The following is a 17010-nucleotide window of genomic DNA, read 5'->3' as shown; positions in this document are numbered from 1 at the left end:
AATGCGAATGGGTCAGTAATCCTTGTATCCTTTTTGGTATTCTTGTGTTTCAGTGGATGACATTCAGCTGTCCTGCTACCGCATCCTGACCAGTCTATACTCTTTGGGCACTGGCAAGAACATCTATGTGGAAAAGTACAACAAATTTTTGTTTTCTGTGGGAACTATCCATTTCTTCTTGAAACTGAGACCACTATGTTGGGTTTTTACAGACAGCTGCCCTCGCTGGGTGAATGTTTATCTACTCTGGTTGGAGCCATGCCTGTTGCTTTCCTGGAACCACACCTAAATATGCACAATCCCCAATCTGTCTTCAACACCAAAACACCAAGAGAACGAGCTAGTGAGTGTATTTGGCAAGATCTGAGACTATTTTAAATCATTTGGAATTCAGTAAGAACCCAATGCAGTTAAAATATGGTTTATTTGCAGCCAATTATAATAGGCAAATTGGTCTTTTGATGACAGTGGCATATTTCTTTTTCTAAAGAAAAAAAAATTTTTTACAAAAAATTGTAAAATTCCCAATCCTAATATTGAATGTTTTACAGTTTTGAGCATGCCAGACACCGTGGATGAGATGTGTCCTGAGATGCCTCATCTAGACGGCCTGATGAAGGACATTGGTGACATTTCTGAATCCGGTGCACGCTATACAGAGATGCCTCAGGTCATCGAGGTCATCCTGCCCATGTTGTGTAACTACCTGTCTTACTGGTGGGCAAAAGGTCCAGATAACTCCCCAGTTGATGCCAATTGCTGCACAACTGTCACATCTGAGCATCTCAGCCTCATCCTGGGCAATATCCTCAAGATCCTCAATAATAACCTTGGCATTGATAACGCCCCCTGGATGAAAAGACTTGCAAGTGAGGGTGAACTTGAATTGGAAATTATGTTTTTCCTGCTTTGATACAGCATGATTGAAAACTACCAGGGCAATTCTCAAATATCTGTTAACTCCCTCCAGTATACACCCAGCCGATCATTAGCAAGGCTAGCGCAGATCTCCTGAGAGCGCACTTCCTGCCAACACTGGAGAAACTAAAGAAGAAGACAGTGAAGATAGTGACTGAGGAGGAGCTGTTGAGGGCTGAAACCAGGGCAGACACTCAGGAAGCTGAACTGCAGATTCTGGATGAGTTTGCGGTTCTATGCAGGGATCTCTATGCCTTCTATCCGATGCTCATTCGTTATGTGGACAACAACAGGTATTTAAAGTATACCATGACCTGAGATGGAGCTTTTAAACCTTCAATAAACAATAATGAAAGCAATCTCTTTTATTGTTTTTTTTGGATACTTTTTATTGATTTATATTTATATCATCTTTCCGAAACAATGACCATCTCTCTTTTGACAATCTAGATCCAAATGGCTGAAGGAACCAGATTCAGATTCAAATGAACTTTTCAAAATGGTATCAGAGATTTTCATCCTTTGGTGTAAATCTCCTGTAAGTTCTGTGTATTGCCTAAAGAATAATTTCAAGGACTTGAAAATGTTTCAAGATTTACATTTTTTTTTCTCTCGTCTTTGTTCATAGAACTTTAAAAGGGAAGAGCAAAATTTTGTGGTGCAAAATGAAATTAACAACCTGGCATTCCTTACTGGAGACAGCAAGACGAAGATGTCAAAGGTAAGTGTGTTTATAAAGTAATTGTCAGCTATAATAAATAGCTGACTCAAATGCTCTGTGCTAATTACCCAGTAAACGTGTTCATGACAACATAAAACTATTAGAAGAAGAGCCACGTGTTTAAGATATATTGCTTTGTAAAAATCAGTCTGGAGGTCAGGACCAAGAGAGAAGAGGGAAAAAGAGAAGAGGAGAGTTGTACTCCATCCAGACTTCCCTCATTGTAGCAGCTCACAAGAAGATGCTGCCCATTGGCCTGAACATGTGCACTCCTGGAGACCAGGAGCTCATTTCCCTCGCCAAGATCCGTTACAGTCTGGTGAGTGTATGTCTGATTATGCTCTATAAGTGATTTCCAACAAGCATCTAACAATGTCTCCCTTGAACAGAAAGACACAGATGATGAGGTTAAGGATTACCTGAGGAAGAACCTCCATCTTCAGGAGAAGGTCTGGAGAATCAGTCTAACATACATGATTAGAGGCTGAAATGTTGACACTGGCTTATTGATTTTTCTTGTCTCATAATCATAATCTCATAATCCTCTTGTACTCGCAGTCGGCAGATCCAGCGGTGCAGTGGCAGCTGAATCTCTATAAAGATGTTGTGGTGAAGAGTGAGGGACCTCCAGATCCAGAGCAAAATGTGGAGAGAGTTCAGGCCATCTCTGCTGCTGTCTACCACCTCGATCAGGTACAATAGTCATACAAATGACATCCACCTGTGCTTATATAATGCCATTCCTCATCTGCCTACCCCAGGTCAGAACCCTTTTTTATTGGGTAACACTTACAGGTTTCAATTTGTTAGCATCAGTTGTATTGGTTGCATGCATTAGTTATCACGAACTAACAATAAAAATACATTAACAGGATTTATTAATCTAAGTTAATGTTCATTTCTACATGCTCTGTGCTACTACATTATAACATTTTAAATTGGTCTGGTAAGAATAAAACATACATTCCTGCAGAATATTTACTGTTTAACACATTATGGCCAGTTTTGCAGGCAAGGCTTAGATTAAACCAGGATTAGTCCTTAGTTAAATCGGGACATTTAAGTAGCTTTTATAAATATGCCTTAGGAAAATAAACATTACTGGTGTGCATTCTGAGACAAAAAAATAACACTGACATATTTTAAGATATATCGGTGGAGGTAAACTTGGATTTTAGTCATAAGCCTTGTCTGTGAAACGGGCATATGTCAATTAGAAATAACTAACAGAGAATAACTTGAAATAATAGTAAATAAATGAATACGATAGTAATATGACAGTAAAAAAATGTAGCCATCATTCATAGTAGGCCCACTTATACAAATATTAAATATGTAAAATACTGTCATGTTGTTTCTTCGTTAATATAAAGATTTACTGTAAAAATATATTTAAACTGTGTGATTACACTTTTTCAATCTAATTGTATTCATATTTTGTATCATGAACAGATACTAACTATGAACAATATATTTGTAAATTTTAACCTGACATTTTCCCACAAATATAAATCTTATGTAGTGAGTCAAGTAGACCTGTACATTTATATTATAAATATATATATTAAATATATATTAAACATCTTTTTTATTCTCAGGTTGAGCTGCCACTTAGGAATAAGAAGATGGTGTTTCAGAAGCTGCTGTCAAAGCAACGAAAGCGTGCCGTGGTGGCCTGTTTTCGAATGGCACCACTCTACAACTTACCCAGGTATGTTCTTGGTAGCATTTGTATTAAAATTCCAGTTTTGCAATACACATTCACAGCATTCAGCATTAACATGTTCTGATTCAATGGACATTTGATACTTTTGAAAGGTTCCTTGATAGCTATTCCTTCCTTCCAAATGCATCTGAATGCATTCTGTACTCTGTCTAGTGCAGGGGTCTCCAACACATCGCCCATGAGCTACCAGTAGTTCGTGCACTGATTGGAGATAGATTGCTACGGCGTATTTTTCATTCAGACAGGATGAGCTAATGTAGACAGGCGTTCTACCCAACTGTACCACACAAGTCCTGAAAGGAAAGCAAAAACATTTTGATTGCCTCCTGGTGGCTGGCTGCAGTATAGGTATTAAACTCTGCACTTTCCATGTAATCAAATGGGCAAACAAAAAAGTTTGCCCATTTTGAAACTCAAACCAAAAAAATCCCATTACACTTTAAACTATTTTTTTCCAAAAATGATTTCTGTAATTTTAGGTAGTTCTCATCACACAGGCTTATGTTCAAGTGTTCGTTTTCCAAATACGTTTGGTTTAGTTATTAGATGCTAGAAAAACTGGGTGTAACGTTATGATTGACAACTGTGCTTGCGATTAAATCTTCGGGCGCGAGAGTGTGGGCGGGACCTTGATACCGAAGCTCCAGCTCAGGATCACTACTGCGCAGACTCCAAATGGCTATTGAAAAAACTATTGGGATGTTAAAGTTTCAATCAAGCACGTCACAAGGCAATAAAACTGTGCTTGCATCAGGATGAGTAAAGACGGCATTCACACAAAGTAAGGGAAAAAACACGCTATTTTCATGAGGAAGGGGAGAGTGAGTTTCTTTTTCAAATGTAGGTGAAAGATATGTGCCTAATTTACAGAGTTATCAAAGGCTTGTTATAAAGTAACTAGAGCCTCTGGGCTTTTCCACCTTATTCTTTTAAAATTCAGAACAAATATTACTGTTTGATATTTTAATTAGCATTAAAACCATATTTGACTATGGCAAACTGAAAAATTAGCTAAATAATTAATATTGTTCAGCATTAAGCAAAATTAGTCTCATAGGTTTTCGTTTTGTGTGAAAACATGACAGAAGCCAGAGTGCTGAGAGAAATGATATGAAGAAATCAATGAATGAATGAAGTATATCGTTGTATTTCTAAGAGGGAAACTACAGTCTTCAGAAAAGTTTGATGGCATTTGCTTTTCATCTTCCCTTCAATGCCTAATAAATGTTTCTAAGCACAGTGCTGCTTTACAGATTCCTGGTTCCTGGCAAAACAGCTCTATTTCTGCTGTTTAATAAGCACCACCTACTCTCAGAGAGTGGATTTACATTTTCATGCAGCCTGTTTGCCATTTTTGATCAAATGTTTGTTTTACATTTTTATCCGGTAGATGGAAAAGAAGCTAATGTGCATTCTAATAATCTCCACACTTCGGATAATAAGGTAGCCTATATAGAATTTGGTTATGTTTTTGAATTGTTTATGGAGGAGATCAAATGCATATAATTTATCATTTTGACTCTTTTCATAATGAGAATTTAAATGTGAGCCTTATCAATTTTATTAATGTTATCATTTTAATGTTAATGCAAACAACATGCAAAGTGCTGCTCATTTTATTTGTTTGATTTCAGTGTGTGGTAACAACTTTTTGAACATTTCCGGCACATTTTAAAACAACTAGGCTATAGTTATATGTAGACAATAGAGTACTGTTTTCCTTAAATAACTGTTTTCTCTGATACTGAAATCTCATTCAGGTGTAGGCCCTATATCAGTTTGGATTGTTAATTTAAGAGTTGTTACATTATTTAAGAGATTTTATTATTGTATACTAGGGGTGTGACGTGACTCTTTCATTAGATGAGACGAGACACAAGATTGGGTTCACAAGAACAAGACAAGACAAGATTTTTAAGATACTAATGATTAAAAACCATGACTAAAACATTGTTTGCAGGTGCATTTGAGATGTTTTAACTCATCAACTTGTAATGAATGTCATTTAATTTCTACTTTCTGACTGAATTGTCATATGCAGTGAAGACAACAATACTTAAGCACTGTAAAAGGTTTTGCACAACCTCAACTGACTGGCTTCTTTCCTGTATGATTGTCTCTTCAGACCTTAGAACTGCACTAGTTATAAGCTTCTACAACTTTTGACCTCTTAACTGAACTGCTTTCCACAAATTGATCATAAATCGAGTGCAAAGATAAGTACAACCATAATCAAAGTATTTAATATCCTCAATATTCAAAGAGGAAATAATTTGTCTATTTATACTACGTCCTAAAAGTATATTTGGGACATACTAATTCTCCTCGCATCACAATTTGCATACTATACATACTAAATAGTATTTAAAATACAATTAGTATGTCCCAAATCATAGTATGTTGAAAAGAGTATTCCAAAGATTCCCGGATGGTTTACTATTTCCGGTCAAAATTCGAAGTGTGGATCGATGCATACTCTAACGGCTGATATTGCCCCACAATCCATTGAGAGTTGGACGAGGATTCGATTAAAACTACAAACGCAGATAAAAAGTTTTAAAAAAAACTACAAACATGGTGGATGTGCAAGTCCAACAGTTAGGTAGAGAGGTTTAGATAAAGGGGTTTGAGTGACCAGCTATCACTATTATCCTGACTAAAACATTTTTATTCAGTGTTGTCCACATTATATTTCACCTGCAGCAGCGTTGTGAACTTTTGCAATGACACGTTTGGCCATTAACTTTTTAAAGCATCATTATATTTAAACTACAAACACAAGGAGAGTCTCTGCATTAAAGACCCACGAATGGCAGATGAACATGCGGCTATATTTCTCTCCGATACGGTAGAAAATAAAACTGAATGTGGAGGATTTGAACTGTGACAATGATTGACGGCAGTATAAACGGTGATGGGATACACGTAACTAAGCGACGGAGTCTATTAAAGAGGACAAATTAGAATGTCCCAAAGCTTGCATATTCTTTTGCTACATACTCAAAAGTATGTACTTTTTCTTCACAAAAAGAGTACATACTTTTATGATGTAGTATAAGTTGGCGAATTGGGACGCAGCATCTGTTTTCGAGTATTATTTAGTATGGATAGTATGCGAATTGGGACGCAGGGAGCTTTTCACCTCAATGAGAAATTTCATCACATTTTAGTCTCACGATATCTCATGGCACGAGATCTCGTCACACCCCTATTGTATACCATTAGTAGCTCTCAGCCACTTTCATTTTCAAAAGAAATATGGTTAGAGACCCCTGCTCTAGTGTCATTCTGTTTTAAATGTTTTTTATTGGTGTTTTTTCCATGCTCCTTTCTTCCTCAGCCTAAAACCTGTCCCTTTCTATTGTCTCCATAACACACTTCAGATACAAAAATAATAATTACTTCCTGAATGGCTATCGGTACGTTTGGCTGGAAAAGGTGTACCATACCTCCAGCTTTGACCGTCTGTTCTCCATGCTAACGGTAATGTGAGACTAAGAGAAGTCATGATCCCAACCTCCTCCTCCTCCTCTTCCATTCTCCAAGCTAAGGGCTGAGCACAAGCATACAGTTAACGCCGCCACTCTGAATGGTCACCTTCTGTTTCCAACGGGTTAGCGACAGGCGGTTTCAGGGTGGGTGGAAGGTTGTTCACCTGAAGAGTTCTTTGTGTTAAGTCTTCATGCAATGAATGATCATTTAGATGGTAGCCGTGCTTTTCATGGACGTCCTCATTAAGGTGACCAGTCAGATCAGGCCATGGACTGTACATCTTCCTCTCACACCACAGAATGCACCTCCTTCCTTCATCTTCCTCTTAACCTCCCTCTCCCCCCCACTCCTCAGGCATCGCTCAATTAACCTCTTCCTCAGTGGCTATCAGAGACTTTGGATAGAGACAGAGGAGTACTCCTTTGAGGAGAAGCTAGTACAGGACCTGGCAGTAAGTACCGGGCTGGCATCAGCACTGCCCCGTGTGCTGTGTGTGCCCGCTGGTGCCTTCTCGGCGGCCGAATGCTCTGCGGCCAGCACCGTGCCTGCTCAGGCGCGGGAGCACGTCTCTGCCCGCCTCATGTACTCATCCTGGCCTGTGTTCAGCTCTGCTGGTTACGTGACAAACTACCGACCGAGGCACAGCAGCCAAGGCATGCATGAGTTTCGGCTGAGCCTCAGTCCCCGCCATCTCACTAGAAAAGCAGTCCGTTTCAGCACAGCCGTGGTAAGACGGGCGGACATTCCCCGCGACGCTCTGCTTTGTTCTTTGGGTGTCGTCTTTCTTTCGTAAGTCTCTGTTGTGAGAGTCGGTGGCATGTTCACCTCATTTAGAGATCATGTCTCAGTTTATTCTGCGCTCCAAATTGACCCCCACCTGATTTGTGCATCTTAAATAAGAATATATCTGTTCATTAATGAGCTGAAAAAATGTTACTAGTATTATTATTAAAATTTTACTAGTACTATTATTATTATTATTATTATTATTAATGGTAAACATTAATAATTTGGCGCTCGTTATTAAAATCTTCTGAAGACACCCTTTTAGTAATATTTAATATTTGTTTTATAATGAAACAAGTTAATTTACGTCAATATGTAACACTTAACTTACACCGCAAAGCCATTTTCATTGCTGTGTCTCCATGTGAATTTGCATGTTTATCCTGAGCTGGTCATTGGTCCTTGTGTAATTCTGGTGCATCCAATCAGACCCCATTGACCATGCTCAGACCACTATGTCATCCGACATGTTTCTCAGCTGAGGCCCAGTGGAATGTCCAGGATCCAACAAATTTAACCAAGTTGTGAAGCATATCTGATCCAAGTAAAGTAAACTAGCAGTAGTTTCTTTCTTTGAAGTTTTAAAATGTTGATTTAAAGTGGCTCCACTGGACCTGAACAGAGAGACACTGATCTCGGTTACATTTAAGTGTGTCTTTATGTAAAATTTCTGCATGTCTAATTCAAATTTAAGCCCCTTGTCACAAAATCAAGAAGCAAAGTGTTGGCCATTATGCTGAAAATGACTGGAATGAAACTAATTTGCATAAAGTGTTAAGTGTGTTTATGAGAGCAGATTTTCTGTAGTGATTTTAATGAGTTGTTTTGATGTATGTGATGTAATGGTTTGATTTTTAACACTGTAGAAGTTACTTGTTCAGGGTTGTGCACCATTGAGAATTGAGAATTTAGCTCCCAAATTTAAAACGTTAAGCAAGAAAGTAATTTTAATTTAATCTTAAGGAAACAGAATTTGAATGAATTCATAGAAATTCATAGTAGTATTTATATATTTCATTTTTCGGTATGAATTATCCATAAGCATGTTGTCACACACGCAACATGAGATATTTCCAGAAACATTCATTAGATAATGATGACTTTAATGTATTTAGCATAAACTTTATTTTCCGGACTGCTATGATTTACCTGTTCAGAATGTCAGACACTATGAAGTGATCTGCATATTTTGTTGTTTTGTTGGATACATGAAATGCCTATGCTGTGTGACTATGTTGAATTTCTTTGTATTCCAATTCAATTGTTTCCTTTTCTTGTAATTCCAATTTCCAATTCCACTGAATCATCTCTTGGGCTTGTAAAAGGGAGCTAATTCTTAAATTCTGAATTTAGCATAACACTGGTAATGGAGCAGATGGGCATGGTTTGAGCGAGAGGGTGATAAAAGTGTTAGTGCATTGTTATTTGGTTTATTTTGACTATGACTGGTGGGTATGCTTATAAAAATATAAATGACAGGTGTCAAATAATCCAAGGTTTTAATATTAGACCTCTGATTATAGCAAAAACAATTTGTTGAAACTGAGTTAAAAAAGAGAGAGCTGATCAACAGATTGTGGGGAGTACAGTCTTTATAACTTCATTGGGTCTTCCTGCAGAAATCTCATATGACTGTGGTAGAGGAAGAAGAGGAAGAGGAAGCTGAAGTTCAGCCAGACCCTCTTCATCAGCTAATCCTTCACTTCAGTCACAATGCTCTGACGGAGAGAAGGTGATGCTGTCATATATGTGCTATAAAAATTGTATAAGTAAATACCTGTTCTGTCAATAATGGATAAACAACTGATTTTCTAACTGTGTTTTTTTTTTGTAGTTTCCTAGAAGAGGATCCTCTCTATATTGCTTATGCTGACATGATGGCAAAAGTCAGTGTTGTATTTAATCCAAAATAATCCTTCTAAATTATATTGTAATTGTTTTAAAGTGTCAATATTCAATCAATCAATATTTAACATTCAGAGCTGTGCTGAGAATGAGGAAGAAGAGGAAGAGGAGGGAAAAGAAAAAACATTTGAGGTATTCAATTCCTGAATTTAAAAATAATGCATATGAACAGGTACACTCCTCTTCAATATGTGCCAAGCATGGTTTACTACAGTGTAGAATACTATTCAGAGCACACTTTTTTTTTCAAATGTTTCCCAGAAAGAACCTGCAACCAGTGCAAACTTTCACCTGCATATGTTTCCGCAGTTGGAAACTTTTTGCCTCATGTATATGACACACTTTAAAAAGCTCTCAATGCTACAAAAAAACCTAATCCCTAGCTAGCCCTCTTCAGGGTTCCCGCTAGACAACAATCCTGGTCAGACAAGATATCCTTCTTAAAGGGTTTGTTAACCCAAAAATAAAATTGATGTCATTAATGACTCACCCTAATGTTGTTCCACATCCATAAGACCTCCGTTCATCTTTGTATCTAAGTGTAGGCACACTATACTGTCCATGTCCAGTAAGGGAATAAAAACATCATCAAAGTAGTCCATATGTGACATCAGTTACTTAATTAGAATCTCTTCAGAATCGAAAATACATTTTGGTCTAAAAATAGCAAAAACTACGACTTTCACCATTGTCTTCTCTTCTGTGTTCGTTTTCAAACCTCAAAAAAAAGATTCAAACGGTCATCAATCAGCAGATTGATTCATGATTCGGATCGCAAATGTCACGTGATTTCAGCAGTTTGACACGCGTCCAAATCATGCATCAATAAGATGATTCATGACCGTTTGAATCTTTATTTGAGGTTTGAAAACAAACACGGAAGAGAAGACAATGCTGAATAAAGTCGTAGTTTTTGCTATTTTTGGACCAAAATGTATTTTCGGTGCTTCAAGAGATTCTAACTAACTAACTAACTAACTAACTAACTAACTAACTAACTAACTAACTAACTAACTAACTAACTAACTAACTAACTAACTAACTAACTAACTAACTAACTAACTAACTGTTGTCACATATGGACTACTTTGATGATGTTTTTATTACCTTTATGGACATGGACAGTATAGTGTGACCACTTAGATTTAGACTGTCGGACTAAATATAAAATATCTTAAACTGTGTTCTGACGATGAACGGAGGTCTTATGGATGTGGAACAACATTAGGGTGAGTCATTAATGACATACATTTCATTTGTGGGTGAACAAACCCTTTGAGTGGAAGCATGCTTCTCCTGCCGACACATGACAGATACATTACATTTTTTTACTGTAATAGATTTGAAAAGTTAAGATGCTTGCTCTCTGGCTTATTTAAATCCTTCTATAAAGCTTGGGATCCCCTTTTGAACTAAATTAAAGGCCTGCCATGCTTACTGGTAACTGGCAACAAATAATATTAGCCAGCTATTAGACAGAACCTTTTTTTCTTTTTTCTTATTATATTTAACCTTTTTCTTTGTTTGCTTGTTTCTTGTTTCTATTTGAGTCGGAAGGGATTAATAATGAACAATGTTTTATTGTTTATCTTTTCATCAATGTACCATTCTGTATTGTGACACAAAACAACAATAAAAAGATTTGAAGTAAAAATAATGCATATGATTTTCATGGGCCGTAAGCAATATTTAGTTTTAGTTTTAATGCTTTTGTCTTGTCTCACAGGAAAAAGAAATGGAGAAGCAGAAGATTCTGTACCAACAAGCCAGACTTCATGCCCGTGGGGCTGCTGAAATGGTGCTACAGATGATCAGTGCCAGTAAAGGTACACATTTCTGACCTGCTTTAACTCTCAATGTCTTAATCCATTTGATCTTCTATAGCCGCATTTGTTTGATTGCAGGCCGACTTGGTCCTATGGTGACTGGCACCCTTAAACTGGGTATTTCTATCCTAAATGGAGGAAACGTTCTTGTCCAGCAGGTAAAAAGCCTGACTGGGTAGATCATGTTATTTTGTGTCCCACAGAGGTTACTGAACTGAGTAAATACTTTAAATTTATAATTCCTTAGAAAATGCTGGATTATTTGAAGGAAAAGCGAGATGCTGGCTTCTTTAAAAGTTTATCTGGACTAATGATGTCTTGCAGGTGGGTGTGAACAGACTTGCACTGATTGCCCATTGTGCCCTACTGTGTTTAATTCATTTGAACTTTTTCTCTCTGGCAGTGTGCTGGATTTGAATGCATTTGAAAGGCAAAATAAAGCAGAGAGTCTTGGAATGGTGACTGAAGAGGGGTCAAGTAAGACACAATAAGCTTTACTCTTCTTTATCACCAATTTTTTAAAGAGTGCCATGAGTAATTAGTTAATGTATTTACTACAGTTATGCTACAAAACCGGGTTTTGTGTTTATTTTTTTGTATATTTGCCTTAGTACAGTACAGGATTGAAAGTGGTAAAAAAATGTGGTCATTCCTTTGGCAAGCTGGCGCTTCACTTTATGAAGTGCATTGCTAATGTGTGCACATGGATTCACTGCAACAGTAGAAGTTGCAGTATTCTTCTCGTGCAATGTCAAATGTCTGTGGGATGCCATTAACATTAAATGTTTTATTATTCAGTAATTAAATGGCTTCATCTTCAAAGGTGAAATGAAGAACCACAGTGGTGTGATGATGTTGTGCACAAAAAAATAAAGAAATGTCAACACTGGTTAAAGGGATAGTTCACCCAAAAAAATCATAATTTACTCACCCTCAAGTTGTTTCAAACCTGTATAAGTTTCTTTGTTCTGCTGAACACAAAAGAAGATATTTTGAAGAATGTTTGTAACCAAGCAAATAGAGCAACCATCGACTACAATAGTATTTTTTCCCTACTATGGTAGTCTATGATTGGGCTATCTGCTTGGTTACAGACATTCTTCAGAATATCTTCTTTTGTGTTCAGCAGAAGAAAGAAACTTATACAGGTTTGAAACAACTTGGTGGTTGAGTAAATGAGGACAGAATTAAAATTTTTTGTTGAACTATCCCTTTAAATGAAGCTTATTTGTTTTTATTTGCATTGTGACTATTTTCTTGACAATTATCCCCCATACTGTAATCTGTCCAGACGTTTGCACATTTTATTATTCTCAATATTTTTTTTCTCATTAGATTATAATTAATATAAATAATAAGAATCATCTTGTCCAGATGTTTCAAAATTAAAATAAGATTAAATTCCATGATGTAATGAGTTAATTTTTAAGTTATTTAATAAATAGTAATTTATTTAATTATATATATATGTATGTATGTATGTATGTATGTATGTATATATATATATATATATATATATATATATATATATATATATATATATATATATATATATATATAAATTAGCATTACTGTAATGAAAAAGTATGTTATACAACTAGCATTTTTCCCATACAACTTTACACAAAATATTATATAACCAACCCTTGTGGTGAAATTTAACCTAGCCGTGTTCTTGTTCTTGAAAGGCTTTATGAGTTTTTAAAGGCTTTATTTTATGAGCCATATTGCTGCTTTTAGCATCGGATATCATATGAAAGGCATCCGATATCAAGTATGATACAGAACATGATGAAAATCACTGCACTGGAAATAATACTAACACCTTCATTAACTACTGATTTTACAGAATGAGTGTGTGTACTCACAACTAAACAAATAAAGCCTTGTCCAATCCCAGTGAATAATATGCTGTATGTGTCATTGTTTCATTGTTATGGTTTGCATCTAATGAAAAACCAGGTCTAACATTCAGTAAAATACATCTGAAGACTCTCTCTGTTTACATCCGTAACTGCACGTCCATCCTCTCACTAAAATTTCAATGACTCTTCTTTTTTCTTTCTGAAATTCAGTCTCTCTCTCCATTTGCTTATGTCTGCTCTCTTTGTTTGTTTTCCATCATTTTTTACTGGATTGCAGTCAACATGAGAGAGCGGGGTAAATAAAGTTTAGCTACTCATTTCTTAATGCTGTTTCCTGGCATGTCTACATTTCTGATAACCTTTTTCCTCCCCTGACACTAGTGATATGAATGCACTACTCTACAGTGCTGGCTTGTAGAGACTAATGCATGCTGACATAATTAAGATAGAACTAAAACCAATGGCAGGCTCATTTATTTAACTCCATTTACTAAAGTAGTTCACTCAATGGGGACATTTGTCTTCCATGTGAACATTAGGAATCCTCTGTACTCATACTTTGTTGAAAAAATATTAATATATACATGTTAAAAAAAATGTGCACACTCAGCTAAAGATTAGACCACAGCTACAAAATGAGCAAAGAGCTTTGCCATGTTGTGAATCTGGGGCTATTTCACAAAGCTGGTTTCTTCACATGACTAACTTTCACAAGTATGACATTGTGAAGAACATAATAAATACAACAGGGTCTCCTCTTTATGTGTGCAGTATATAATAATTAAAATCTACAATATATGACACTTGTCGTTGCAGTATAATCTGTTTGTATCTCCAGCATATACTGTACACCATCCTTGTGAAAGTTACTCCGCTAACCCAGCTTCTTGAAATGTCTGCCATTTTTGTGTATTAATTGACAAGCTTTTCTTTTTCCAGTCAGCTCTTGGGATGCAGTTGTGAGCCTGCAATCTAAAGCTCCTCATCCTAAGTGAAGCAAGCTCCCAAAATATGTGCTAGTCACCTGCTTGCTTGAGACTGATGTAAATTTGTCATTTAGTTTTGCTTAACCATATGGCCTAGAAATAATTGAATTTCTCTGTCATGTTTCAAGGTTCCAAAGTACTACAAAATGATGAATTTACAAAGGATCTATTCAGGTTTTTGCAGCTTCTATGTGAGGGCCACAATAATGGTAAGACTTTAATTTCTTGTAAAAATAAAAATAAAATTTTATATATATATATATATATATATATATATATATATATGTAAAATTATTTAAAAAAATAGTAATATTAGCAGCAATTGTTTGACATAAAAATAACTCCATGACCCCTCTTGGGTCTGCATATTCTTTAACATTTTCTTTTTTCCATTTTAAATTTCCTCAACAGATTTCCAAAACTTTTTGCGGACCCAGACTGGAAACACTACTACAGTCAACATCATCATTAGCACTGTGGACTACCTATTACGTCTACAAGTAACACAAACTAAATGCATATGTATATGTGTTATATATGAGAACACCACCGCTCTGAATTCTCATGAATCTACTCAGCTTCAGTCTGTGGTATTGGCTGTGCTTGTTTTCACCACCAGGAATCCATAAGCGATTTCTACTGGTATTACTCTGGGAAAGATGTCATGGATGAGGCTGGGCAACTTAACTTCTCCAAAGCTTTGGCAGTAGCCAAACAAATCTTTAACTCACTCACTGAGTACATTCAGGTAATGCATATGTTCTAGACCAGAGAACCATGCATGTTAAATTTCAATGAATGTCTGCATAATACTATATTTCCTTTTTTAGGGCCCTTGTATCGGGAATCAGCAGAGTTTAGCACACAGCAGGTTGTGGGATGCAGTGGTTGGGTTCCTGCATGTTTTCGCCAACATGCAAATGAAACTGTCACAGGTAACCCGTCAGGGCACTGATTATATCTAGCCTTAACCAAAGATGATGTCTCTCAAAACTGAATATTTTCCACTTGTTTCAGGATTCTAGTCAAATTGAGTTATTGAAGGAACTGATGGATTTGCAGAAGGATATGGTGGTCATGATGTTATCGCTTCTAGAGGGTGAGAGTGTATTGGCCTTTCAAACATTGCAATGGAGCTAGTGAGAGGCTAGTAATGGTTAATGCGTCAACTGTATGTTACAGGTAATGTGGTGAATGGAACTATTGGAAAGCAGATGGTTGACACTTTAGTGGAGTCCTCTAGCAATGTGGAAATGATCCTCAAGTTCTTCGACATGTTCCTCAAACTGAAGGACCTCACTACATCTGATAACTTCAAGGAGTATGACCCAGATTGCAAAGGTGTTATATCCAAGAAGGAGTTCCAGAAGTCTATGGACAGCCAGAAGCAATACACACAGTCAGAGATCGAGTTTCTTCTCTCCTGCGTAGAGGCAGATGAAAATGACATGTTCAACTATGAGGAGTTTGTGGAACGCTTCCATGAACCAGCCAAGGACATCGGCTTCAATGTGGTTGTGCTTCTCACTAACCTATCAGAACATATGCCTCATGACTCACGCCTGTCCACCTTCTTAGACCTGGCTGAGAGCGTGATCAATTACTTTGAGCCGTACCTGGGCCGTATTGAGATCATGGGCGGTGCCAAGAGAATCGAGAGGGTTTACTTTGAGATCAGCGAGTCTAGCAGAACCCAGTGGGAGAAGCCTCAAGTCAAAGAGTCCAAAAGGCAGTTCATTTTCGATGTGGTCAACGAAGGTGGTGAGAGTGAGAAGATGGAGTTATTTGTAAATTTTTGTGAGGACACCATCTTTGAGATGCAGTTGGCCTCTCAGATCTCAGAGCCAGATGTCGCAGAACGACCCGAGGAGGATGAAGATGAAGAGTTGCACAGTCTGCTTGAAGGCTTGTCTGAAGATGAAGACGCATCTCTTGAATCCGCCTCTGCCTTCACAGCAGCCTGCGCCTCAGTGAAGAAGAGCATGTCTAATTTCCGTCAAATGCTGACGTTTAAGAGTATGAGGAAGCAGTTTAAGAAATTCAGGAAGCTAACCATCAGAGAAATGATCACAGGGTTTTTCTCCTTCTTCTGGATGCTCTTCACCGGGTTCTTTAAAGGCATTTTTGGCATCATCTTTGGGTTCTTTCATATTATTTGGTCCTCCATGTTTGGAGGAGGTCTTGTAGAGGGAGCTAAAAACATGAAAGTGACAGATATTTTGGGTAATATGCCTGATCCAACACAGTTTGGGATCCATGGGGATGTACTGGAAGCAGAAAAAACTGAGAGCAGTGAGTTAGTGGTGTCGGCAGATATGGTGCAGATGACCGGTGCTGGAGCTGAGAAGATGGAGTCAGATGCAATCATGGATCTGCTTAATCCTGCTGTAAAGAAAGAAGGCAAGCATGGAGCAGAACCCGGTCTGGGCGATGTCTGTGAAGTCCTGACTGAAGCTAGTGCCTCTACTGAGAAGAAGAAAAGCCAGGTTTGTACCTTTTAGACCTTAGTCAGGGTATACACCATATTGAATTGTAAGCAAATAAAAAGGAGGCTCTGAGGGATTTACAATGCCATTTCATTTTCTAGATTACATGCAACTTTCAAAACTAGTGTCTAGTGAAAGGTGTTTGGAAAGATTTCGGTCAGCTGAACAGCCTCAATTTCTTTCCTGTTAAACATAAATATGGTGTTTCCTAGACTTTGGACTATTAGATTAGGATTTGAATCAAACATGATGCACTGCAGTGTTTTATGCAATTTGTAGATTTGCCAAAGTATATTGTT

General features: G+C 37.2%; 1 protein-coding gene across 1 annotated transcript in view; it reads left to right on the top strand.

The window, feature by feature from the left end:
• Positions 1–17010, top strand: part of ryr3 (ryanodine receptor 3) — a 132543-nt gene that overhangs the window by 108112 nt on the left and 7421 nt on the right. Inside the window, exons 66-90 of the mRNA XM_067417529.1 lie at positions 54–135; positions 213–343; positions 552–869; positions 971–1211; positions 1369–1456; positions 1547–1639; positions 1788–1958; positions 2029–2088; positions 2198–2332; positions 3238–3350; positions 7212–7584; positions 9263–9375; positions 9478–9529; positions 9624–9680; positions 11275–11374; positions 11453–11532; positions 11622–11698; positions 11778–11851; positions 13517–13534; positions 14354–14434; positions 14637–14725; positions 14845–14973; positions 15056–15160; positions 15243–15324; positions 15408–16711. Of these exons, the coding sequence (XP_067273630.1) occupies positions 54–135; positions 213–343; positions 552–869; positions 971–1211; positions 1369–1456; positions 1547–1639; positions 1788–1958; positions 2029–2088; positions 2198–2332; positions 3238–3350; positions 7212–7584; positions 9263–9375; positions 9478–9529; positions 9624–9680; positions 11275–11374; positions 11453–11532; positions 11622–11698; positions 11778–11851; positions 13517–13534; positions 14354–14434; positions 14637–14725; positions 14845–14973; positions 15056–15160; positions 15243–15324; positions 15408–16711 (4166 nt within the window). The remainder of the gene's footprint in view (positions 1–53; positions 136–212; positions 344–551; positions 870–970; positions 1212–1368; positions 1457–1546; positions 1640–1787; positions 1959–2028; positions 2089–2197; positions 2333–3237; positions 3351–7211; positions 7585–9262; positions 9376–9477; positions 9530–9623; positions 9681–11274; positions 11375–11452; positions 11533–11621; positions 11699–11777; positions 11852–13516; positions 13535–14353; positions 14435–14636; positions 14726–14844; positions 14974–15055; positions 15161–15242; positions 15325–15407; positions 16712–17010) is intronic.

Source organism: Pseudorasbora parva, chromosome 15 (assembly GCF_024679245.1).
Source record: "Pseudorasbora parva isolate DD20220531a chromosome 15, ASM2467924v1, whole genome shotgun sequence".
In the NCBI taxonomy this organism is placed as follows: domain Eukaryota; kingdom Metazoa; phylum Chordata; class Actinopteri; order Cypriniformes; family Gobionidae; genus Pseudorasbora; species Pseudorasbora parva.
This window is presented reverse-complemented; position numbering and strand designations above follow the sequence as displayed.